The 25,798-nt window shown below is 44.8% G+C and overlaps 1 protein-coding gene across 7 annotated transcripts in view; it reads left to right on the top strand.

Moving 5' to 3' along the window:
* The window catches only part of Bruce (BIR repeat containing ubiquitin-conjugating enzyme), a 43,697-nt gene that overhangs the window by 14,812 nt on the left and 3,087 nt on the right, over positions 1–25,798 (top strand). The window contains exons 6-52 of one of the 7 annotated variants that reach the window (XM_076127025.1): positions 156–393; positions 478–3,241; positions 3,505–3,759; positions 4,058–4,239; positions 4,558–4,763; positions 5,239–5,373; positions 5,847–5,987; positions 6,249–6,407; positions 6,514–6,662; positions 6,962–7,307; positions 8,085–8,281; positions 8,545–8,748; positions 9,040–9,223; positions 9,417–9,629; positions 9,893–10,021; positions 10,423–10,582; positions 12,308–12,394; positions 13,480–13,621; positions 13,916–14,207; positions 14,394–14,563; positions 14,693–14,768; positions 14,846–14,977; positions 15,050–15,302; positions 15,374–15,618; positions 16,377–16,524; positions 16,881–16,964; positions 17,270–17,383; positions 17,868–18,007; positions 18,390–18,552; positions 18,724–18,951; positions 19,166–19,403; positions 19,595–19,842; positions 19,916–20,094; positions 20,227–20,362; positions 20,529–20,613; positions 20,687–20,898; positions 21,081–21,179; positions 21,499–21,652; positions 22,088–22,230; positions 22,546–22,722; positions 22,964–23,215; positions 23,298–23,444; positions 23,616–23,827; positions 23,953–24,354; positions 24,537–24,704; positions 24,972–25,149; positions 25,433–25,595. In XM_076127025.1, coding sequence (XP_075983140.1) covers positions 156–393; positions 478–3,241; positions 3,505–3,759; positions 4,058–4,239; positions 4,558–4,763; positions 5,239–5,373; positions 5,847–5,987; positions 6,249–6,407; positions 6,514–6,662; positions 6,962–7,307; positions 8,085–8,281; positions 8,545–8,748; positions 9,040–9,223; positions 9,417–9,629; positions 9,893–10,021; positions 10,423–10,582; positions 12,308–12,394; positions 13,480–13,621; positions 13,916–14,207; positions 14,394–14,563; positions 14,693–14,768; positions 14,846–14,977; positions 15,050–15,302; positions 15,374–15,618; positions 16,377–16,524; positions 16,881–16,964; positions 17,270–17,383; positions 17,868–18,007; positions 18,390–18,552; positions 18,724–18,951; positions 19,166–19,403; positions 19,595–19,842; positions 19,916–20,094; positions 20,227–20,362; positions 20,529–20,613; positions 20,687–20,898; positions 21,081–21,179; positions 21,499–21,652; positions 22,088–22,230; positions 22,546–22,722; positions 22,964–23,215; positions 23,298–23,444; positions 23,616–23,827; positions 23,953–24,354; positions 24,537–24,704; positions 24,972–25,149; positions 25,433–25,595 — 11,129 coding nt within the window. Of the gene's footprint in view, positions 1–155; positions 394–477; positions 3,242–3,504; positions 3,760–4,057; positions 4,240–4,557; positions 4,764–5,223; positions 5,374–5,846; positions 5,988–6,248; positions 6,408–6,513; positions 6,663–6,961; positions 7,308–8,084; positions 8,282–8,544; positions 8,749–9,039; positions 9,224–9,416; positions 9,630–9,892; positions 10,022–10,422; positions 10,583–12,307; positions 12,395–13,479; positions 13,622–13,915; positions 14,208–14,393; positions 14,564–14,692; positions 14,769–14,845; positions 14,978–15,049; positions 15,303–15,373; positions 15,619–16,376; positions 16,525–16,880; positions 16,965–17,269; positions 17,384–17,867; positions 18,008–18,389; positions 18,553–18,723; positions 18,952–19,165; positions 19,404–19,591; positions 19,843–19,915; positions 20,095–20,226; positions 20,363–20,528; positions 20,614–20,686; positions 20,899–21,080; positions 21,180–21,498; positions 21,653–22,087; positions 22,231–22,545; positions 22,723–22,963; positions 23,216–23,294; positions 23,445–23,615; positions 23,828–23,952; positions 24,355–24,536; positions 24,705–24,971; positions 25,150–25,432; positions 25,596–25,798 lie in introns of all 7 variants that reach the window. The other 6 variants (XM_076127027.1, XM_076127023.1, XM_076127022.1 and 3 more) reach the window with 6 other exon arrangements.

Below are 25,798 nucleotides of genomic sequence, written 5' to 3'. Positions count from 1 at the left end.
GACGTATATTGTGTGATGAGTGCATTAGTATCTGTTTTGAGTTTGAATTTCAACTAACCATATAGGGAAGGAAATACATAATGTAAATTAGATTGACTAATAAAATAAAACGAGATAATAATAGCACCAAACTAAAATCACTTTCTATTCATCAGGTAACAAACGCAACAGCGTGTGCAGTCCCTAGTCCGAACGTGACGGTGGTGTCCAAAGGCAACACGGGTGACTTGATCGCGACCGGCACTCCTGAGGGCAAGGTCAACATCTGGCGCTTCGACTGCGGACTCAAGCTCGTCAAGTTCATTCACCTCTCTCCCTACGACTCTATATTCAGCGGGCTACTAGCAACTGATAGTAATAAAGTCTGGTCGGCGAGTTTGGAGAAAGATACCTGTAAGTATTATCATGATAGTCAGATAGTGTTTTTTGTGTGTGTAGCAGTAGTATATTAAATTAATTGTTATCGTTTTTTCCCAGCTACCTACGGTGTTGAACTCACAGCGATGGCGTTCGTCGGCATGACGCAGAAGGAGGTCTACCCACAACCCTCACAGAGCACAGAGAACACCGAGAAAGAAACGCATCCAAACAAAACCAAACCCGCGCTCATTTGCGCCGTCATCATCACTAGGACCAACAGCACGAACCCAGACCAACCCATCAAAGAAGACTCCAGTAAAGCGCTCTTCGACTCCGGGGCCGATACAGAAAGCGTTCAGGCAATGAACGACCAGAACGAAGCTAAAAACAACCTCACCACAAATAAAATGCTTTTCTTACTAACGTACGATATACACAGCTCCTTAGCCGGCTCTATAACCACAGTAGTGCACACGTCCAACAGTAGTGGCAACTCGAAACCGGGCGGCAGTAAGAAAGTCTGCGCCTTGACCAGGCCCGATGACGCTAATATATACGACGAAATCTATTTCCAATACTCCGACGAGGAGACCGAGCTTCCGCAATGCACAAATAGCTTAATAGATGAACAGATAAGTAATGTCATTAACCTCAACGCATCCTCCAGTAAGGAGGACTGCAAAATATGGGAGCCCAAGAAAATAATATTGACTAAACATTACAAAGTGATGCCGCCGCCTCCCCCCGCCGCTCTGTTACCGGAACTACAGGAAGCTAGCCAGGCTACTATGTTAGACTTCGTAGGCAAGATCTCACAGCTAAAGAGTTGGACTAAGAACGCGAATCTAGAATCCGTGGGGACTAAGTTAGCCGATCAGACTGACGCACTGCAGCAAGCAGATCCAATAACACATTATCTTAATATGAACGGACCCTTAGAGATCTCTGACTTGAAGTGGTACGAAGGTGGAGACGGTACTGAGAAGGTGAAAGTTACCACGTTTGGAGGAAGTAAAGTGGGAACACAGACTGCAGTTACCAATAGTAATAACGACGGCTTCGATAGCGATCCGCCGCAGGAGGAGGCCGTCTCACAGGGCATAGCGATACAATGCTTAAGTCTTCCAGCCAAACTGAACTTGAAAGACGAGTCTAAGATCACGCATTTGTTACCGACGGAGGACAAGGAGCATCTCCTCGTGGTTATATCGTGTATCGAGCCTGAGAAGGTGAAGGTGGAGGAGGACACGGACAATGATGGTGACACCAAGATGGAAGTGGACGAGGTCGCTGAACCGAGTGATAAAACTGAATCTGATGCTAAAGCTTACTTCTTATTGTATAAGATCAACAACAAGACATCGATATACACGCTAGACGACGTGCCAGTTTCCTTCAAAGAATTACCATTCAACGAGAGTCCCGTTGACCTGTGCTTGTTGCCAGCTGATAAACATGACCAGTATTCCTTCGCGGCTGTCGCAGTTGACGGCAGTCTGAGATTGTATTCCTTACCAGATTTCAAGACGTTGTCCGAGAAGCGAGTGCCTAAGGGGCAGTTCACTTCTGTAGTATTCTGCGCATCGGTAGAGCGCCTTAGCGTTTCCACTAAACATGGAATGATTTATTTCTACGCGCTGAACAATGGGGAGAAAGATTCGACGGGTGATATTGACGAGGACGAGTTCGCTAACATAGACTTCGACATGCTGCAGCGGCCGGCGCGGGACGAGGTGTGCGGCCCTACGCCGGCGCCCGTCATCATAGCCAATAAGACTGAATTAGACTTGTCAGACTTAGAGACTTTGATATCTTTAACTGGGTATTACGGTACTAACACAACAGTGCCTTACAGCGCAGTCGTGCCCGGCTTTTGGTGCGAACTGTCGCCCGCTCAGCGGTCACGATCCGACCACCAGAATAATAGGACATGGAGGTTACAGAACACCTCCTCGACGTGGGACGAACACGTCCTGGAATTGACTCTGCCGTATAGCGTGTCGCTCGCTCACATAGAATTTGGCTTCACTCTTCACTCGGCTTGCTCAGCTAATTTGCCAATAATATTAGTAACGCTGTTGAAACAGAACTTGCACGGCATCGGGTACAAGAAAGACGCATCTTTCGGTCATAGATCTGACTCTCCGATACATTTCCCGGTCATCGACGCAGACATGGCGAATGCAGATAATCCCGCCAACAGTGAGGAGTACTTACAAGCTCACAACGCTGAGATACTAGCGGGACCATTGTTGTTGTCGTCGGGGCTCGACCTCACGCAACAGTCGGGTACTTTGATATTGACTAGTCCTCGCTTGTACCGAGCTAGAGGCAGAACGTTTTTGATCCACATCAAGACACTGTTTGATCCCGCTAAGGACATGGTCAAAGGACCTAACAAAACGGGAGAAAGTAGTACTAACAACGGTAATAGTAGTAACAATGGCGGTAATAGTGGTAGCAATGCCACGAATGGCAGTGCTAAGAAAACTGGTTTTATTGGTTGCGACTGGTTACACCAGATTTCATTGACAGTTCGCTCCAGCCCGCACACTGATGTGCCGATGGAGAGGCAGCAACGGATAGCTATGTTGGAATCCAATAGCTTTTTGAATAGTTTATGTGAAATTTCTATTAGTAGTGCGGACGGTGAGAAGAGGAATTTAGCTATGGACTTACTGATATGGGTGGTGTCGATCAGGCTGCAAAGAATGCGCCTGGCGAAGACCGAGAAAGGCAAAGACAAGACGGTGGAGACTCAGCAGCTGGAGTGTGTGAAGATCATTGAGAAGCACACTGACGCGCTGATCAAGAACTGTATACTGTGCGCCAACAGGAGCGTAGCCAAGAAATGCGTCAAGATTCTACTAATCATTAGCGAGTGAGTAAAATTAACAATTTTATGTCTTTGTATTTTGTTTGTATTTAGTAACCATGCTCCTTGTCGGTAATAAGATTCTCATATTCTACCCACAAAACGCAGTTATGTTCTGTTCGAGTCGAGTCATACATGTTCTTCTGTTTCGTCGATACTACTTATGTAAACAAATCCCAAAACTCGATAATTTGGAAAAGCTAATAAAGCCATCTGTGGTTACTGTGCTATAAATCGTACTAATATTACTAATGTATTTTTTGATACAGAGGCTCGAAGCAGCTGCCAAAGCCGTGGAAGTCAACGTTCGAGGCGCGGCTGTCGGCGGCGGTGATCGAGTGCATGCCGCTGGTGGGCGCGGCGGTGTCGGCGGGCGCGCTGCGCTGGCTGGCGGCGCTGGCGCAGCACGCCGTGGGCCGCGACCAGGCGCCGCAGCTCGTGCAGGCCTGCCTACAGCTGCTGCAGCGCTGCGCCGCCTGCCTGCGGGACAGACCTGTCGTTTATCATTCATTGCTCAAATCCAGGTACACATACATGTCATAAAATCTATTATTACAGTTTTTATGGCTGTTAGTTGATCAAATTCTGCCACATATTTTATGATCCCAATTCCCGTTAAAGCGTTTCGCTGTGTACCACTTTTTATTATATTAACATTCTGTACTTTATATACTTAAACCTTGCAATATCGAATGCATGTTGCTTATGTCCAACAGTGTCATCTTTTGGTTCATAATGCGTGATGTATATTTTCACAATATTAAATTATTATTTAACAACAGCATAAAAATGTTAATTTATTAATGTTTCCATTGTTTTTAGGTTCGGCCTATACGGTTTGCCGCTGGAACGAACGATATTCTCGGTGGACGTGCCCGAGTTGGGGCGTGGTTCCTCCACACCGGTCACTTACGCCAGCGTCCTGGCCGGAGACACTAGCACGCCACCTACCGTGAAGCCAGACTACCAACTGAAAGATCTGCTCAATTTACCACTAGATATGGGTAAGTCGAATTTGTGAAAATACAATAAACATATTAAGTGAACTCCCTTTCAAAGATGGATGGAGAAGAAATTAAAAAATTGTTCATTAAACATCCTGCAAATTCTTAAGATGGAATGTACTGCGTTGAGTAACTGTCATGTCATCCAAATGTTATGATTCTCAATATCATTTTTAATTGTATTCTGGTAGTATTTCATATGCTAAGTGGTTCTATAGGCAACTTAATACTCAAGATATCTGCCCCTACTCTCTCCGAAAATGTGTTGGTGAAAACGTATTGTTCAATCATTCTTTCTTACTCTGAATAATTCCACAGATTCAAAGACCGCTTCAACATCAACTGCCTGGTGGGCTCAGAACAACGGCGTGGGCGTGTTCAGCGCGGGTCTGAGCGAGGCGATGCCTCTGCACGTGACGTGCCACGTCGCCTCAGACGGCACTAAGCTTGAGTCGAGCGGTGCGAGGATGCACTCGGCCGTCGTTAGTTCCCTGCCCGGCGGCGGACCCGGCGACCCGGCACAGGTAACTTGCTTAAATACTTTATGTAGGTTAAGTTAATCTTATTCCACATTTAATCCTTTTACCTAAATTAATAAACGTTGATATCTAAATATGTAAAAAAAATCCACATATTAGTCTCTCCGGCTAAGCTTATTCATTATAATTAAAAGATATTTTATCCATCTGTTTTCTGTGTCGTTTTATCCGTTTCTCTCCCGATATTCGAAATGAAGCGAACTCTGTAGAAATTTAGAATAACCGCGTCTTAATTCGATTTTTGATATTCGTGACTCCTCCGAATATGGTACGTATAGAAAAATTTTGTTTTTTTTCTAGTCTACTCCTAAAAAGCCTAATAAAGGAGTATAGCAAAATATATCAGAAATTTTGCGTATGTTTTACTGCTATTAAGTTTGATATAATCTGAATAGTAAAATAACTCGTATCCGCAAATGTTACGGATGTATTAATGATATAAAAGACGGCGTTCCTACAGTTGTGGTCGGTGGTGAAGGAAGGCCAGATGAAGCAGACGTCGCAGGACCCTGACTCGCTGGAAGACGTCGAGAGCTCGCTCATGGACTGTGACTCGCAAGAGAAAGTTGACTTTAATGAAGAGAAGGCATTCAAGGTAACAACCATATACTAAGCTACTTTTATTTTATAAATTAGTTTAGATTTTGAACTAAGTTTTAAAATTAAAATGTTTTAATATTTTGTAAACATTACAACTTGGGAATGCAGCATAAAGAAACTTTTATTATTTACTAGTGACCCGCGCTACCCCGCTCACGAATGTTCTTTGCATTTTGTTGTTTCTCTCTATAAAAACCTTTCTCGTGTCTTTAAGACTATTTTACAAAAACAGTAAAGTGCATTTGGTTAAGCGGTTCTTGAGCTTTGCCGTTGCCCGCTTAGCAACAAATTAGACGATTAATTTTAATTTATAAGATAACTGCTTTTGAGGTACTTTTGATATCATTTCTTGCTAGGATATAAAGATTAGTTGGTCAACAATGCACAAACAAACTTTATTTTTACTTCATGTCTCATTTGGTACTTAAAAACACACAATTTGTATGTCATTTATGTTTCTTGTGTTAGGAACAAGAGCAGTGCGGTATCCCGTGGGCGCACCTGGTGACGCGTCCGCCGCAACACACGCTCGTGGTGGAACGTATGCACTCCGGCGCGCGGCGGTACATCGTGCTCGACTTCGGACACACCGTGCGTCTTACTGATGTGGTGAGTATTGCATCTTATAAATAGCTTTCATTCTGTAATCGTTTTTGTCTCATTCTGTAGTCGTGATAAAGTTGGTAACTGAAGATTTGTTTTTTAACTTTATTCTTTATGAGAGTAAGTTAAATTAGTAATTTTGTGATCAAAGACTTAACATAAGTTGGTTAAAATCGGCAGTAGTTCTACGAGATTGACTCAAAGATGTTCCTTACCGATTATCATACCGCTATGGTTCGTACAATAACGTCAATATAATTCCCGTAGATAATTCCATCGTGCTCGGACTTGGTGACGCTATGCATCGACATCTGGGTGACTGGCGAGGAGACGGACTGCGTGAAGCTCGCGTTCGCCACCGACATCGCTACTAAGCACCTTGTCGTCACTGACATACAACCGCCACCACTTTGCCGATATATGAAGGTAACTATTAAGCACTTTATTTTCACTTTTAAACCTCATGTAGTATGAGTGATCTTATGTTAATTTACTGCATATCCGTGGATATTTATGAATATTTTACTTTCAGATAACTACAATAGGCCGTTACGGCATGTCGGCAATGAAGTGCAAGATCCCGCTAGGCTGGTTCTACGGTGAGATCGCCGAGATTGCTAACGTGCAGGCGTCGCTCAATGCGCTCAATGCGTTGCACCAAGATTTGACGTGCCGGTTCAGGCAAGTACTTTAATCTTATCAAATGAGAAACATTACTTATTTAATTTTATTTGTAATATTAAGGGTGTGTATTATTTAAAACATAATTCTTAGATAAACCGTCATCAAAATAACCTTAATTTAACACAACCTTAAATTTACCTCTAACTCCGAACTATACATAAGCAGCCGAATTAAGATAGTGTATATAAAGCTAGTTGGCCTCTTTTGCCTTCTTCAGCAGCACAGCACGTTCTGCAACACCTTTTATAAAAATTGTTTAAACTCAGCAAATAAACGGTTCCTTATTATTACCACAGATTGGCGACCGGCAAACTAATGGACTTCCTAAACCCATACTTGGAACTTCACAACGGTAACGCGGCCCACATGATGTCCTACCTCAACATCACGACAGAGACTGACAACAAAGTAGTAGCAGCCTACCAGGAGTGCATAGAACTACAGCAACAACTACACACGTGCAACAACATCGTGAACAAGTTACAGAATAGTAACGAAGGCGCTAACATACCCAATCTTATTGAGACCGGTGAACTATCCTCCGACGCGCTACTCGAAGCCGCTTCTACGGATAAACTGCGTGTTATCAGTGAAAATATTGTTGATATGCTTCTGTATTTCTACTTCCAAATGGGGGATATTGTGAGTATTGTATAATTGTTTATTTCTTTACAATAAGATTTGGCTTCGAAAGGAAATCTTAAGATAAATGTTTGTCAGTGATCTTCTCAAATTTACTATTGATTCAATAAGAATGTAATCTATACCAATATTATAAAGCTGAAGAGTTTGTTTGTTTGTTTGTTTGAACGCGCTAATCTCAGGAACTACCAGTCCGATTTGAAAAATTATTTCACTGTTAGATAGCACATTTATCGAGGAAGGCTATAGGCTATATATCATCACGCCACGACCAATAGGAGCAGAATACCAGTTAAAAATGTTACAAAAACGAGGAAAAATTTCACCCATTCTCTATTATGTGACGCAAGCGAAGTTGCGCGGGTCAGCTAGTCTATACTAATATTATAAAGCTGAAGAGTTTGTTTGTTTGTTTGAACGCGCTAATCTCGGGAACTATTGGTCCGATTTGAAAAATTATTTCAGTGTTAGATAGCCCATTTATTGAGGAAGGCTATAGGCTATATATCATCACGCTACGACCAATAGGAGCAGAGTAACAGTGAAAAATGTTACAAAAACGGGGAAAATTATGATTATCTTAAATGACGCAAGCGAAGTTGCGCGGGTCAGCAGCTAGTACAATATATTTCTCGGGCATAATATGTCAATAACCTATGTATTTTTAGTTAAAGACTAATTTAAAGTTTTCCTTTCGTCTATAAAAAGGATGCAAAGCTCCACTAGGTACATATTATTATAACGTATAGATACAATAACGTTATTGGTTCGTTGCAGCAATACGCGTGCGTGACGCAGGAGTGGTGCGGCGCGGTGCTGCCGGGCGTGTGGGAGCTGGGCGGGCGCGCGGCCGCGGCGCTGGCCACGCTGCTGGCGCGCGCGGCGGGCGCGGCGCCGTGGTGGGGCGAGCACCTGGCCGACACGCTCACCGCCGCCTTCGCGCACTACGACGCGCCGCCCACCGCGCTCGACCGGTAACCACCACTACGCTTATACTCTAGTTACTGATTAAACATGAGCCCTAACATTTTAGATTGTTCTAATACCATTCATTCATTTTGGCAACTAAACTGCTTTTTATAGAAGTTGATTTTATTTTCTCGCAGCTATATTCAGACACAAAATTATTTGACTTGTACTGTTCACAGACGTGACCTTTGTTTAATTGTAATCTAAGCACTAGATTGCGAGTAAGTGTTGTCTATAACAACTCAGTAACATTAATGTTTATTTGCAGATGCCTGGTGCTGATAATCTACATGTGCCGCAAGAGCCTGTTCTCGCACGGCAGCAGCAGCGCGGGCGTGGCGCCGGCGCTGGCGTCCCGCGCGCTGGAGCTGGTCCGCGCGGCGCGGCCGCAGCCCGCCGTCACGGCCGCCACGCTCACGGCGCTGGCCGCCGTGCTCGACGCCGTCGCCGCACACTCCGAGCGACACGCCAGGTAACACATACACACTATTTAATGCACTTGTAACATTGTTTTATAATGATTCCGCGATATATCATGTAAAGATTCCTTTAACTTCTATGTAACTATATTCAAAAATGTGTTCTGATATGCCAGTGTTATGCGCTTAACTTAGCGCTTGTATCCGTTCATATTATCCACTCTGCAGTCTTATAAGATCTCGTAACGTTTTTGTTTCTAGCATTTATTGTACACATTTATTATTTTGGTATAAATTATTTACTCATTCGAACTGTTTTGTTCACTAATATTTTGTGTCTGCAGATGGGACTGGGTGACAGGCGGTCGTCCAGGCGGGACGTGCCCCGGCGTGACCGCGGAGGCGGGCTCCCCGCGCACCGCCGAGTGCAAGCTGCACCGGCGCAAGCTTCACAAGAAACTACTGCACCAGATGCAAGAGCTCGAGGCCGCCAGGCGAGGCATACAAGTAGCTCTTGAAGACCAACAGGTAAATAAATTATTGACAATAAGACTATATTTTGAGCTCATGCCAGAGTTTTTATTAACTTTTTTTATTCAAGACAAGATTAGTCAGCGTTGTTGATAATATGTATATGTATTTTATGTGACAACGCTTGAAACTAACAAATCGAAAGAGGTTAATATCTAAGGTAGTAATGTGTATCTATTTGTCCCAACAGCGCGCCCGTCTAAGTCTGAAGGCGCGTATGGCCATGGTGGGCAAGCGCAGCTCTGGACGCGGCGCTGGCCCGTGCGGGGGCACCACATCAACGGGCCCCGCGCGAAGACCACTAGCGCCGGCCCTGGCAGCTCGCTTGGCGGCCGCGCTGGTAGCACACATGCTGGCCGCCGATACCGCAGCGCGAGCTGACGCGCTCATGCTCGCTGCAAAGGTAACCTACTAACATACAACATCCAAAGTCTTGTGTACAAACCTAAGGACCAGCTTCACGAAGCGATAACTAAGTCTAATCTTTTTAAAATAAAAATTGAGTGCTGATATTGCCTCGCATTATCCCGCATTATGCAAAACGCTAAAACAGTAGTTCTTGATATTTATAACCGTTTTGATATTTGTATCCTTAATTAATTAGTCTTAAAGTTATTCTTAACAAATCCTATAATATTGAACGATGTTGATGTATTCTGTGTATAGGTTGTCGGACGTCTATGCGCATTGTCTGGTGGCGCTAGTCTCCTGGATCCGTCGTGCATTCTCGGACTCGCCCGGCTCGCCGTCACTCTGCCGCCGTGGCCCCGACATGCACTTACAACTTTGCTTCAAGTAAGTTACTCTTGCAATTTGACATTTCAGCTGACTGTCTACATTTCACTTTAAACGATAAGATATTTTTCTTGCTTATAAAACTAATAGTCATTGACAGGTTTTGCAACTCAAAGATTATTTTGTATACTTACATTTATCTCAGAATTTGAAATCAATACACTGAATATCTGTAGCAGTAATATTAAAATAGCAGGCTCAATGATATTACAAGTACTATAATCAGGCCGTTACAAAAGTGCGAACTACGTCATAATCAAAAGAATTAAATGAATGTGACAATGTGTAAGTGCGAGCGAGAGACTTCGGTAAAATGACATTACTTAGTTCGCACGTTTATAACGGACCGAGTATAATGACTATTCAAGCCCTGGTCAATGAAACCCATTTACTTCTCCCAGGACTTAGTGGAATACGAGAGTGGTGAATCCCCGTCGAGTCCTCCGAACGAGGAGTCGTGGTGCGGCGCGGGCTCGTCGCGCGTCATCCGCGTGCACACGGCCGCCGGGCCCAACGTGTTCGGCAAGGCGCCGCGCAAGTTCAAGGGGCCCACCGTCGCTGGTCAGTGCACGCCTTTATTACAACTAACATACTGGATAACTACTTTGTCATTATAAATTATACTTTATATTAGCACCTTTTTGAAAAATTGACATTTGTAAATTTTTTACCGTTTAAAATCGTTTCAGAAAATGTTGCTATCATACCTGTTTCAATAATACTTGCGACTATTATGAAAGCTAAATATCTAACTTTTTTCTTTGCTGTGGTTAGAATTATTGACGAAGTAGTTATTCAACATTTTGATTTACTAATTTAGTATTTTGTTTTAAGACAGACCCATCATACGTTTTATTTGTAAGGTCACATCACAACACTCGTTGGACTGCCTAATGGCAGTCCAACGAGTATAGGAAGCGTGCGGATACTATAGGTGGCAGCCGCAGCAATTCCTTACAGCAGCGAAACATCGCATTCTTAAACGATACTTTGGAGTCCCAATTTCTCAAAATGTACTGTTAAAAATTATCGCGAAATGTTTAATTGATTGCACTGTGGTTAGCGTGGCTAAAACACAGCAAGAAGCCAATGGGCCCGAGTTCCTCTCGATGATGTAGCGACCGTTGATTTATTATCATAAACACAAAAAAATATTACAGGGAAACAATCTCAGATGTATGAAGCTAAGACATTATGATTATTATTGCATTTTGAACTCTATTTCTCGCTGTTCTATACTTCTGTATACCTATACATACTATAAGCCTACAGTCTACACTATTCTTCTTAAATTGATTGCTATAAAAACAAAAAACGTAAGAACAATAGCCACGCACGCTTCCTATCGTAGGTTCTAACACTTTCATGGTTTCACGGTTATTTTAATACTCATACAACACTGTTCTGTCTATGTTCTGTTACGGCACATTATTCCTGTGAAACGTTTTGAAGACAATGTTTGACACAAAAATGTTTCGATTGTTTTTCAAGGTCTGAGAGGTAAAGGAAACGGTCTTGTATACGAAACGGAATTTTTATAAGACCTCAGGTCAGAGGTGAAAGAGTAGATAGAATGCATCTTCAAATTAAATCTTTTCACGGATTTTTTAAAAGAGTATCTAGGGTTGTTATAAATAAGATTCGGCGCAGAAGGGAGAGGGAAGAAAAAGAAAAGAGATAACTAATTGTATTACAAAAATGCATGATACTTTGATCATAGTGAATCTGGCCTTGTATGTATTGGGAATTGACGTATTGTACTAACTTAGATTATTTTATGGGCCTAATGTATGTGAAGTCTACGCCGGTCTTTCTAACAGAAAATTTTGCTTTATTCGCACGTCACTTTTGTGTACGATAAGCAAAATTTTTGTCTCAGCGGTCGGGCTGTCATTCGTATAGTTTCTTAAATGGATACTACGAAGTCACCATTACAAAATTTAACACAGGTTTTCTATACAATTTGGTGAAAGATTCCATCAAGCATGGGGGTTAATCTAGTACTCTTACTACCAAATTAACCATTTACTAGTGTATGGATATCATTTTAAACGTATGCTTACTCGTTTCCTACACATCAGTGAAAACCGCATGTTTACAGGTTCACAGCCAGCTCAAACTGACCATCATTCAGTCATTCAAACTGTTTGGATATACCTTCAGAATACAATTTAAAATCACTAATTTGGACATTCGACTGCCTTTCAAATCGTAATTAAACAATAAATTAGTTTGGTAGAATACAAAAGTTAGCAGAATTGACCTGCTGTGTTGTTGTCATTGCAGATCTGTTAGCGGATAGTTTTGCTCTGGCGACGGGTGTCAACTTTGCCAGCCAGCATAAAATATTGCCAGCAGGTCTCAATTTAACAAGTAAGCAGTACATAGAGTAAGGGTCCTTGCGCACTCCGCGTCGCGACTACCGCCCGTAGCTGCACCACCTAATTAAACTGTACAAACTTGTATCTATAGTCACCTGGCAAGAGTTACTCTTAAAATTTGCTGTACTGTGTACATGAATATTTATTTCACAAACGTCTAGAACAGGCAACTTGTATGTCGATTCAATAACTTGATAATTTTTAATCTTCACAGTTAACTGGTCTGAAACAAAGTGTCGGTAAATGATTTCTTCAAACTACTTCGGTGTGTTTTAAAGAGTATTACAGTTTATATAAGGCTCTTGCTGGATTGAGTAGGTTGTAGCCTAGAAGTTTGTTCAGTTTATTAGAGTCAGCTTCAAGTGGTGTTCGCGGCCACAAGTGCGCGAGGCTCCTGCGGCTAAATGTCTATCTGTTGTGAGCTTAGTTCGGTTTGCACTGATCTGTAGCCAGTGTTCGTGTAGCACGAGTCTCACCGAACACTATCGTAACAAACATTTACAGTACTTTGCGCTTCTACTTTATTTTATTGCAAATAAATGTTGAATGCAACGATTGTTTATAAAAAACAAAATTGGTTGGTACAAGGGGCACGAATTTACGCGTACATCTCAATTTTGTGCGTTATCACATGGGAATATATAATAGCGTGTTTATTGCGCTGACACACGTTTATTATAACAATTTGAAAACCCACTCCTTTGAATGTTTTGCTTGTTAAGACGGATATTTTATTTCACTGAATCATTTATTCGGCTGTATATGCGGCACGCTTTTTGTTGTAGTTACGTATTTACACGTTTTTTTACACCCTGCAGTCCACGTTACCCAAATGAGCGTAATATAAGCACTGAGAAGCTTTTACCTTATAATTACTTAATAGAATTTGTCTAATGAGCTAAGTGGTTGCACGTTGTATGCGGATACGTACGTGCATCTTGAACGAGTGTCCATTTATATCGTTAATTAATGTTAAGCTTTACTTGTCAGGCTTATTTTATATAGTTTTTTATATTATGCTTATGATTCTTAAAAAATAATAGTCAAATTTAATAAATTATGTTTTCTTTGATAAAGATTTAGACGTGGAGGAGCAACTTACTCAAGTGGCGGAGTCCGATGACTCTGAATCCTCGGAGGAGAAACTGGAACAGTACTTTATTGATGCCGTTAAGAAGGAGACTGGCAGGTCCAAGGTCGTCGTCGACAATAGCACCAGGTAAATTAAACTTGTAAATAATATATTCCTGTGTAAATAACAAAGAAACAATCAAATCTAGAAATATCTCAATCAAATTCAATACAAAACAAATCTGATACTTAAGCATTGTGGACTGGAAAAATATGTTGTGGAGAAATTGAAAGTGCACTTAAATCAAATTTCTACGTTCATATGTTCCAAGAATTTAGGTTATTTACATGCGTCTCAAGTCATTATGATGGATTGCGAATACTGTTCAGTCCGACAAAGGAAATCGCGTATCATATATTGTAACAATATCTGTTGTTGCAGCAACGTGTCGGTGTGCACGGACGCGCGAGCTGAAGCAGGTGGAGGTGGTTGCGGCGGCGCGGGCGAGGCGCACGCTCGCCGCGCTCTACTGCGTACTGCGGGCGCGCTAGCAGCCGCAGTCCGCGCTCCACCCCCGCAGCCAGCACCACGAGCCACGCCGGCGCCTACATCACCTCCGGCTGCCGCCCCACTGTCGCCACAGTCGCCGCCACAGCAACAGCGTCACCATCCGCCGCTCACGCACACGCTCTATGATGTGTTCCGACACCTCGCGCTCGAGTTCCACTACCAGGTACGTGAAATACACTCAAGTCTTAAAACGGCAACATATTGCTGTTTCGCCTATTTAGAACCAACTAAAAGAATTTATGTCTTTGATGATTAAACACTTTAATATAATAAAATAAACTCTTCGAGCAAACGCTTAGAATAGAAAATAATTTGGTCTTAAATACTAAACTGTATTTACACTTTTCAGTTGGACTGCACGTTTATGGAGAACGTGATTTCCCTGTGGTTGACGCTGAACGGATCTGCGTGGGGCAGTGGCGGTGCGTGGTCACTGGCTACACTAGCCGTGCCCGCTGATACACCGCGTATCCGTCTCGCCTCTGATACCGTCAACGCGCTATTACATTCACTTTGCACGTTAGTATTCAAACTTCTTTATTAATAATTTAAGTTTTTTAATGAATTATGTTTCGAATAATATTATTTGGAAATCGGAATGTAAAAAAATGAGTTTAATCTATATCTTAATTATTTGTTTTGTTACAGTTTGGAAAATATATCGCTAAGATGTTGGGTGCTATCGATGCAAGCTTTGGCGTGGATCGCCAGCTTGCCATTGCAGGTATATATTTTTGTATTTCGATGTATTTATTGAGAGTGTTAAAATTTAGATTTATAACGTGTTTTTTTCGTTTTCAGACGGAAGGTAGCAGCACTCAGACTATGGGTCGCGTCATACTGGAGTGCGAGCATTTCGTCCCGGCCATCGTTAAGTTTATTACCATGAACGTCAACACGGACGGAGCGGTCTCATCTTCTGAACCTTACTTGGTTCGTAGCTATCGTTATGTATGCGTTGTCTTTCGTGTCGTAAGCATTCAATAACGTGGGATGTTTGTGCAGGGTGGCGCCATGATCGGCGCAGGTGCTGGCGCGGCGTCCGCGCTGCACTCGGTGGTGTCCCGCGTGGTGTGTGCGCGCGGCGCGAACGGCGCGCTGGCGGCCCTGCGCGTGGTGTGCGGCGTGTGGCGGCGCGACGCGCCCGCCGGCCACGCCTACGACCTGCAGGCCACGCTGCTGCGCCTGGCCACGCCCATGCTGCAGGTGCTGAGCCCGCGCCACGTGCACCACGCGCTGCCGCTCGTGCTCACCGTCGGTACGTGTCGCCCGGCAGTAAGGGTGTGTGTGGGGGTCGGAGCGGGCAGTGACCGTACATGTACATTACAGCGCAACAGTCGGTGTGGTGGGTGCGCGAGAGCAGCGGCTGGCGCGGCGAGGGCGGGTCGGAGGCGCGGCTGTCGGGGCTGCTGGCCGACGTGCTGGCGGGCGGCGGGTCGGGCGCGTGCCGCCGCGCGCCGCTGCGCCGCGCCGTGCTGGCGCAGCTGCTGCACTACTGCCGCAAGCTGCTGGCCGCGCCGCTGCCGCAGCCCGCGCCGCCGCCGCCCGCCGCCGCCGGGGAACAGCCCGCCGCGGTCAGTACATCTCACTATATTTTATCATATTTCAGAAAAAATAAAAAAGGAAAATGGATTTAAATTAATGCATATTACTACACATCCCTGCATTACACATACAAAAATGCAAATCACTAATAAGCTAAAAGGAAAACATCAGTAACCTATTTACATAACGATATTGACTACAAACTCGTTTGTTGTTACAATACAAAACTCTTAACGTGGTCTTCCCCGAATCATGAATAAATTAATTATTTTACGAGTCGGCAAACAACATTTATATACCTACCTACTTTATTATGATAACTAGTTTGAATCATTCGGTTTTCCCTGTAACAAACATAAAAACATATTCGTTACAACTGCCTATTTACGTTTGCATTCTGTCATTCACATTACTTGAAAGTGTTGCTTTATACATGTTTAAATTGTGAAACTAATACTTAAATGGTAAAATATTACATTTTAAATATATACGATATTTTTCACAGTGATCAGGGGGACTATCACGTATCTCAGTTGACAATTATTTGAAAGCCACTATGCTGTACATTGTTTTATCCCTTAGATTATTGTGATTAACACGTTACGTCAAAGCAGCAATTATTATTGTATTGAATAGTGACCATCAATTTGACTTACACTAGCTGTCAACTGAGATACGTGATAAGTTCGCAGAAAGCTCAAAAAATGTATCAAACTAATACGTTTTAATGATGAATTCTGTTATGAATAATAAATAGTGTTAAGATCGTGTGTGATGTGTGGTACAGTCATCTTCGAGCGGGTCGTCGTCCGGCTCGGCGGAGCAGTCTCAGACGGACGAGAGCAAGGCGCAGCACAGCGCCGCGCCCGAGGCCACCAACGTCGAGGATGAGCGGAAACAGCAGGCCGCACGCACGCCATGCTTCGCTGATACCGGTAACATAAACATTTTTTTAGATTTAGATCATTTTACTTAATACGTCTTGATTTTAAGGCTACTCCACGTCCTCCAATATTGCAGGGCGTACTAATTTGTGTACGTTTTTAACGTTTAGCGTTTATGATGTATTATATTATTGTATTGTATCGATTTATGTACGAGATGATGTTCAATGTGATTTTAATATAGCGTAATAATTTGGTCAGTCAAAGTTCTAAGTAACAATTTGTTTGTTCAGACACTGTCATACTTTGCCATTTTACAAGACTAAAATGAAGAAGATAGTAATAAGGTTTGTTTTTAATATAACTTAAATCGCCATAGTGTAAACGTGTCATATTTTTGTCCACAGTCCTCCAACATCAACAGATAATGCAGAAGTTCTACAGGACTTTATCAATTTGTGACGGATTGAACACCGTAGCGTTGAGTTCCGGTAAGTGTTATACTAACGTGAAGTGAAGAATCACGACATGCGGACTTATTCTTTTAAACTACTCGACTGCTACTCGTAACAGCTACTATTTATGAACTTTTGTTTACAAATGTTAGCATAATATGACACCACAAGGTTTAAATTATTTCTATGCAAATAAATCTGATAACAAGTCGCCGGCATGTATCAGTTATGGTTTGTAGACACCTTGAGTACAGTTATTTTATTTATTTGGTAACCCAGTCAAGTACCGTATTGTAAGCTACTATTGAAATGTCATACGATTGAACTATTTGTGTGTGCAGGCGTGACCTCAGAGCCGTCGTCGCTGAAGGAGGAGGTGTTCTGGCTGGTGTCACACATGGCCACCATCGCCTCCAACCCCGCGCTCATGGTCACCAGCCTCATGGAGTTCTTACGTAAGTCACAAACAACAAGCTGTAGTTTTTTTTTATTAAAAACTCGTTCACTGAGACAATTATTGTTGTTTATATTCATGTTTATAGAAAAATTTTGCCGTTGTGTGTATATTGAATTTCCTGTTGGTATTAAAAAAACCAACGGAAAGTGCTTTATTATGAGTTCATGCGGTTTTTTTTAATATAAAAGCTCCAAGGTGTAGGCAGAGATATAAGAAATACACCGACCGGCCACCTTTCGCCATTAACAATGTTAGTCCCATGTCTTTTACCGAACATGTTAATAAACTTCAGGTTAGTATTGAGAAATATAAATAAGAATAGACCAATATTACTTTGCCCGACCCGGGAATAGAATCCGATACCCCTCATGCTTAGTCGAATACACTACTGACTGTGCCACTGCGGCAGCTATGACAGTATCTTACAGACTGTCAAAAGTTTGTTAGTGTCACAAAAGTGAGCCATTATTCTGATGACACAGGTCGCGAAGAGGTGGTGAACCTCTCCCAAGCAATGCAGCAACTGATCATCCGACTGCTAGACTACCCAGAGGCGCTGGCCGCGTTCATCGACGCCGGCGGCCTCGAGCTCGCCCTGGATAAACTTACCGCTTGTCATCAGGTATGTAACTAATTATGAAAGAGTTACTTATACCGTACTTCATTTATTTCTAGGATACTATCGGACCCGCCGAACTACAGTCGGGCATAGTACAGTTTTATCCTCTTGACTTAATTCCTGTGGGAATTTTGATCCTATCGATCCCATTCATGTTCCGACTGTTAAAAACATATTAAAAAAATAATCATCCAAATTGGTGATATTTATTTATTTATTTCGAGCAACCATTTTCAGCCAACATTCACTTACAATAAATTTATAAATTATGTTAGACAAAAGGGACGCTTATTCTATTTAGAGTCAGTTACAGTGATATATTAGAATTTGGTTTTCTAAAATATCAGTTGTTCTGGCAATACGTTAAGAATCTTTGTTCGTACAGGCTGGACCAAGCAGCGGTCAAGGCCTAGTGTCATCTCTGATGAACTACTTGAAGCTGCCGCCGCAGCTGGTGAACATGTCGACACCGGCGTCGGCTAACAACAAGAAGAACCAACCGCCTGTCATTGAGGCTACCAACGGACTCGTGAACATTGCACCGCTTTGTAAGTTGTACTGTGATATGTGTACTATACAGTATATTGTTTCTGAAATTGTTTAAACATATCACTCGTGGATAGCATACACTGCTTTTCACTATTGATGCTTGTGACTTAGTAGTAGTACTTGTGTAGTCGTATGTTTTCAGACGATATAATATATGTTGTGGTCCCCAGGCGCGGTGTCGTGCGGCAACCCCACGGCGCAGGCGGCGGACGTGCTGCTGGACGGCGGCGGCGGCATGTCGGTGCGCGGCGCATGCGCGGCACGGCGCGTGCGCGCGGCGGCGTGGAGCTACCACTTCTTCAGCGCCGACGACGCGTCGCTGGCGCTCACGCTCACGCTGCCCTACGCCGTGCAGCTGCACGAGGTGCAGCTGCAGCCGCACCTCACCAGCCTCGCCAGTCAGTACACACTACACACTCGTTACAATACTGATAATGCTCTCCGTCACTTACACTTTCGACAACATACAACGTTTTAAGTGGTCGAGACTGACCTTTCATCGAAGATTTTGATACAATTTTGGTTCAGTCCATTGTTATCACTGATTATTTTGTATCAACTTTTCTGACTTTCTGTTTGACTATTTCATTTAAATTATTTTTTCTTCTATAGCGTGTCCCGGCGCAGTCGCCGTGGAAGCCGGATGTGGCGGCACTCTTGCCCCTCTCGGTCCCCCTCAGAGCACCGCGGGTATGACATTCATTCGCCTGGTGGTGGCTCGCCCTATTGTCTGCACCACCGTCCAGATCAGACTATACAAGCCGCGTGACTCGTCTAACATGGGTCTGCTGCAGTTGAGACTGCTGGCCGCTCCCGCTTTCAACAGCCATGGAGCCGGTCAACCTAACACGTAAGATTATTTTTTTTATTTTTAATGCGTTTCAAGTTTCCAAAATATTATCCTATATTGATACACACGAAAACTAACATAAACTGAGTGTCAATCCTATGAAGTTCGTGAAAATAATTGTGACTGTATTGTGATCTGTTAATTAGCATATAATATATTTGGACTATAATGATGTTTGTGTTCGCTAGAAGCAACAATTGGGCGTGCGTGGTAGCGGCGTGCACGCGCGGTGGCGGCGCGGCAGCAGCGCGACTAGCGGCGGGCGGCGCGGGCGTGGGCGGCGGCGCCGTGGGCGCGCTGTGCGCTTGCGTGGCGGGCGGGGGACCTGCCGCGCCGCACGCGCACCACGCGCTGCTGGCGGCCGCGAGGCACGCGCCCGAACTGCGGGCACCACTCGTCGAGGCACTGCTCAACATGGACGCTCACGCGCATGCACACGGTCAGTTTATATTCTAACTTTACCCTGTTTAACACCCATTTCTCGATGATAATAAATGTAATGTGATGTACAGCGTTCCAAGCGGCGAGCTCGGGGCGCGTGAACGGCAGCATGACGGCGGTGTGCGAGCTGGTGCGGCAGCTGTGCCTGCGCTGCGCGGAGGGCGCGGTGGGCGCCTTCGTGCGCTGGCTGGGCGCGCGCGCCCGCGCACGGGACCTGCCCTCCGCCGCGCTCACGCACACGCTCGCTGAGGTCAGCAACAGTTTAATAAAACCTAAATTATTTTTGTCACAAATAAAATTAAAATTACAACTGATGCTATAATCAAGAAAATAATTTTATTTGTAAATATGTAAACTACAAAAATATTGTAATAATTTACAGGTATTATGGTCATTGAAGGAGAAGAACATAGTAGAGAATTTGGAAGAACAGATAACGGACGAGTTGTTTGAGTTGGTCTACAAGTGGGTGAACAGCGTGCCCGATACCAGCCTGCTCAAGAAGTCACTCGATGCCAGTGAGTATAACATTATTATTACGACACAAACAGATTTCTGATTGCTATTACAGAATACTAGTTTATTCTATGTTTCTTTAACAATATTCACAAGTAGCCAGCAATTTTTATTGTGTCTGAAATATGCCACTAGATATCAGTCTAATGCTAATTTCATTTTTTTCAGTTCTATGCTCAATGTGCTACATCCGGCCAGAGCTATTCAGGCGGTTACTCGAATATATGGACATTCCTATGGACCAGGACGAAAGGTATTTGTTGTCTCTATAACAATATATAAACTATTTACCATACGAGGTACTAATGTATGTTCCGTGTTTACAGTATGGAGGGCCTGACGGACGACACGAAGGTGCAGTCCCCCGCGGGCGGCGCGGGCGGGGCGGGCGGGTCCAGCGCGGGCCCGGGCGCGGGCGTGTCGTGGGAGGCGCGCGGCGGCCAGCTGCAGTCCGTGGCGGCCGCCGCCATGTCGCCCGCCGCCACGCAGGCGCTGCTGCACTCGCGCCTGCCCGCCGCCGTCGTCAAGGCTATCGCAGGTACCCACTCTCACCTTATACACAGTACGAACTTAATAATAGTCTTTCTAGAAACGTGTTTCTTGACAATAAAACGCAATTGTCCAAAAAATTATAACAACGTTTTCCTTCACACCTGCAAATCAACAATAATCTTTGTATGAAACAAAGTAGCCAATCGATATAATGTTTATTGTTCGCAGATTTCAGTGAGGCTAAATTGGAAATGATAAAGGAACAGCAGCGCGGTGGCTCTCAAGAAGACGTTCAAATGAAGGAACCGGAGAAAGACTCTAAATACGGTACGAATACACGTAATACATAACTAAAATTGTATGAATTCAACCGCACTGACTATAATAGCCTAGCCTAGTATTTTGGTACTTTTTCAAATCTTTATTTAAAGTCAGATGGCACAAATCTGAACACGTAACCCCACCACGAAACAAAACAAAACTCATTATTATATGGCCCTGTTTTGACCCCAATTTGGGATTCTGGTACCTAATCTAGAACACGGCTAAGTATCGTAATCTGTCCAGGAGAAAAGCAAATCTCCAAATGTTCGCTTTTATAATATTAGAACGATTTTGTTTCAATCTGTTGTCTTTATATTCGCAGCTGATCTACCATCAATGAAGAGCGTGTGGCACTTGGTGGAGTTCGCGCGGGGCGTGTGCTGGTCTAAGCGGCTCAAGGACTGGCTCGGAGGACCCGGTGCCACATTCTGGCGGCCCCTGCTCACACTACTGTGCCACCCTAGACCTAATTACATGTGAGTGTTACGTTTTATTTCATATATAGATATAGACTTGATGGGACAGTTCGTGCGTAATTTGAGCAAAGAATACGGATAAAACGTCCATAAATAAAATTACGCAATTTTCCCTTTAGGAGAAGGCAAAGACCAAAGAATACGGACTGCTATTTGAAAATTATAACACTATGTTTTGTTTAAACATGGGCCAAAACTATCTCCATCTGAGATAAAAAAAGTTGTGCCTCCAACGCATGTGGTCGAGGGTTTGTACCCGAGGTAACACGCACTTGGCCAGCGAGGTGGACTTGAGGCCTAAAACCCCACCCTCATTCCCGGAATGATGGACGACACCCTTGCTTGCGAAGTGGGATGTTGGGTTAAATTTATTTACGCCTGTTGTATACTTTTGTTGATGGAATTTATTAAAATATTGTTACTTGTACTTTGCAGTTCATGGCAGGAGGACGCGGAGTATGCTCAGTTGGAAGAGAGCACGATACGTTTGTTCGCCGAGCTGATCGTGTGCCACCCCGCCAATCAGAAACTATTCGCCACCACCCTACACGCTATATTAGAATCTATGGAATGCACTGGTAAATAAGTTCATTTTACTTTATATACAAAGAAATATGATGATTATTTTATGGTTTCTTTTTTTAATGAGACGAATCTGGTATTTAGCCCTAATTAGATAATCTTGATTGTAGCAGAACTATTTCAGACATCGGTGTTAATTAGAATAGAAATTGTTAATTTTATAAAAATTTATAATATTGCTTAAAATGTTTATCATGCATTATTTGCTTCTGTATAATTTTGTAGACAACTCGTAATAGTATCATAACGAGAGATTTATAGACAGACGTTTGTTGTATGTATATGCTAACTGTATGTCGGTCTCTGTGCAGGTCCGGGCGGCATCTCAGGGTTCACGCGCGCGCTGATCCTGCGCCTGGTGCTGTCGGGCGGGCGCGCCTGGGTGCGCGTGCGCTGGGCCGCGCCGCTGCCCGCGCACCCCGCGCCGCCCGCGCTGCTGCCGCTGCACACCACCGTGCGCCAGCTGCTGGCCGACCACCGCCCGCCGCGTACGTATACACACACGATATAACGCATGGTTCACTATGAAGGGCCGACCTTTAGTTTTTACTCATTTCACGAAACATTTAGTAGCATTCTTACAGGAAACGCAGGACCCATTTAGAACTTGTAGCTTTGTTGATTTACTTGTATTGATTTAAAGTCATACCTATCACCTAAAACTACGATTTAACCAAACGATAGTCGTCTATAAACAAAATAATTAAAGCATATTATTTGATACCACAGTACCTGTGATGGAAGAGAGCACGAAGGTGTGCGTGAGCGGCGCGGCGGGCTCGAGCGGCGGGTCGGTGCTACGCAGCGCGTCCGACACCGCCATCACCACGGTGGCGGAGGCGTGGGAGCTGAGCCTGGCCGCCGCCAGCGCCTCCAAGGACAAGCGCGTCAAGGACGTCAAGAACACCTCGCTCAAACAACAGAACAACAAGAAACGACTGCCCAAGACCACCGACCCCTCTGTGCTCTCAGTCACCGACGGTAAATAGCCTTTCACTCGCGACTTTCTTCATATTAATTTGTATATAAATACAAATATTAATGTAACGTTATGATGCAGCAGATTTGATCGAGACGTCGATTCGCGTGCAAGTGCCCGGACTGGAGGGCTTCATCCCGGCCGGCACCACGCTGGCGCAGCTGGCGGCCGCCGTGCCGCACACTATCGGACCCCATCTCACGCTCACGCTGCATCTAAACACCAATGGAGGTAATATACTTTTGACATCATTACTGCTTCTTATATGACACGTTTTATACTTATTGTATGGACTAGTCTTATATCAATGTGATTTTCGAACTTCTGCAGTTGTCATTTCTCTAATTATTTGCATTTTTGATGTCATTGACTTAACAATCGTGTTGCGCTTTCTGTGTACAGAGTCGTGGTCGGGTCCGACGTGGGACGGCGGCGGTGGCGACAGTGGTGACAGTGGCGGAGCAGTGCTGCGCGAGTTCGGAGCTGTGGGTGGGCTGGCGTTGGTAGCGGCGCGGCTGCCGCGACCACACGCTCCTCCGCCCGCCCCGCCTGCTGTGCACAACAGCCACCACCATCATGACCTCGACTGGGTCAAGCTCGACGACCCTTACGAGGTCAATATATACACATTCATATTCCTAACACTTGCAAAAAGAAGCAGATCTATGATTTTTCTGTATTTCCAAATAAATACTATCATAATGATGTCGTCACGATTATAACGTAATGTGTATGGCAGGAGGTGGTGGAGCTGGGCGTGAACCCGATGGGCGCGGGCGGCGGCGGCGCCGAGGAGGTGGCGGGCGTGCCGGCGCACGCGCTGCTGGCGCTGGGGCTGCTGCTGAAGCTGCCGGGCTACGCGCGCGCGCTGCTGGCCGAGGGCGCGCGCGCCACGCAGCTGCTGCGCCTGCTGCTGGGCGTGGCCACGGACGAGGACGGGCGCAGCATCGCGCCGCCCGAGCCCGGCCGCGGCTCGCTGGGCACGCTGCCCTTCAGCGTCGTGGCGCGCCTGCTGGAGGCGGCGCCGCGCGCCACGCCCGCCGGCCAGGAGCTGCGGCGCGCGCTGCTGCAGCGCGGCGCCGTGCGCCTGCTGCTGGCGTGCCTCGCCGTCTTCACGCACCACAAGCCCAACTCAAACGACGTACGTATCGCTGACGTCTTTCCAGACTGCTCCACACGATTTAGACCAAATTTACAGATCGAAAGTTTTGTATACGTTACACGCTTTTGTGTAATATACTGATAGATGCCTCTAGCAATGTCGTTTGTATTTCTAATATACTAGACGACCCCATACTGAAGCGTCGTTATTGTATATTACAGAACAGCCAAGGATCGAATGGCTCGACGGGTAAGTCGGAGGAGAAGAGCCAGCTGTACTGGGCGAAGGGCACGGGCTTCGGCACCGGCTCCACGCAGCAGTCGTGGAACGTGGAGCAAGCGCTCGTGCGCCAGCGGACCGAGGAGGAACACGTCACCGTACTGCTGCAGGTATAACACCAACACTACCTTATGCAACTTGACACGTTTCTTATATTATATGTTGCGTTATTACAGCGTTAATAGAGCTGACACTTCATACGGAACATTTAAATTTTATCTAATGTATAGCATATGTCAGTCTACTGCGTTCGTCATTTCACACTGTTAGCAAACTTTTCAAGAGATATCTATTATTCTAAACCAAACAAAATACTCGATTATACGTGTTGTTTCCAAAAATATTTGAATGATTAACATGACGGTGTAACTGTTCAGGTATTAGCATCATATATGAATCCTGGCGAGAAGTGGCCGCCGGAGGAGGGCACGGCCGAGGTAGCGGACCGCGACCCAGACGAGGAGGAGGACCACGACCTGCCACAGGAGTTCATCGAGCTCGTCGCCAACAGCTCGCTCGTGCCCGCCATATGCTCTTATCTTAGGAACGACTCAGGTAACAAACTGCACTTGAGCCGCTAGGCAGTCGTCGTTAGCCATTAAGCACTTAGTGCATTGAACTGTACAGATTTGTAAAATATATTTCGCAATTCTTATCTTTTATTTCTTGAATTTCGCTCGAGGGTAAATCACAACACTGCATTGCGTCGACACATCGCTGACATTTACGACACTCGTTTTTGAATCTCGTATTGCTGGTTTTTGCGATGCGTCGACGCAGCAGTGTTAGAGCTGCGCCTTGAGGTCGGCCAAGTGTTATACTGTGTGTCCGTGCGCAGTGCTGGACATGTCGCGCCACATCCCGCTGTACGTGTGCGTGCTGCGCGCGGCGCGGGCGCTGCACGCGGTGCGCTCGCGCCGCCTGGCCGCCGCGCTGCGCCCGCTGCCGCGCCTGCTGGCGCTCATGAGCAGGACCACCAACTCCTACGCCACCAAGCTCAGGTACGTGCCTCCGTCTACCTCTACGACCACAGCTCGTTTCACGATCCATATCGAAAAGTTCTTCTGTCGAGTAACGTCCTCTGTTTGAGAATGAACACAAAACGAAACATAACGTTACTGGACATAGCGTATACGTATCGCCCTTATTCTTCTTGATTCTTTGTATTTGAAATTTGACCTGTTCGAATGAGACGAGTTCCTTA

This window comes from Anticarsia gemmatalis, chromosome 19 (genome assembly GCF_050436995.1).
Source record: "Anticarsia gemmatalis isolate Benzon Research Colony breed Stoneville strain chromosome 19, ilAntGemm2 primary, whole genome shotgun sequence".
NCBI lineage: Eukaryota > Metazoa > Arthropoda > Insecta > Lepidoptera > Erebidae > Anticarsia > Anticarsia gemmatalis.
This window is presented reverse-complemented; position numbering and strand designations above follow the sequence as displayed.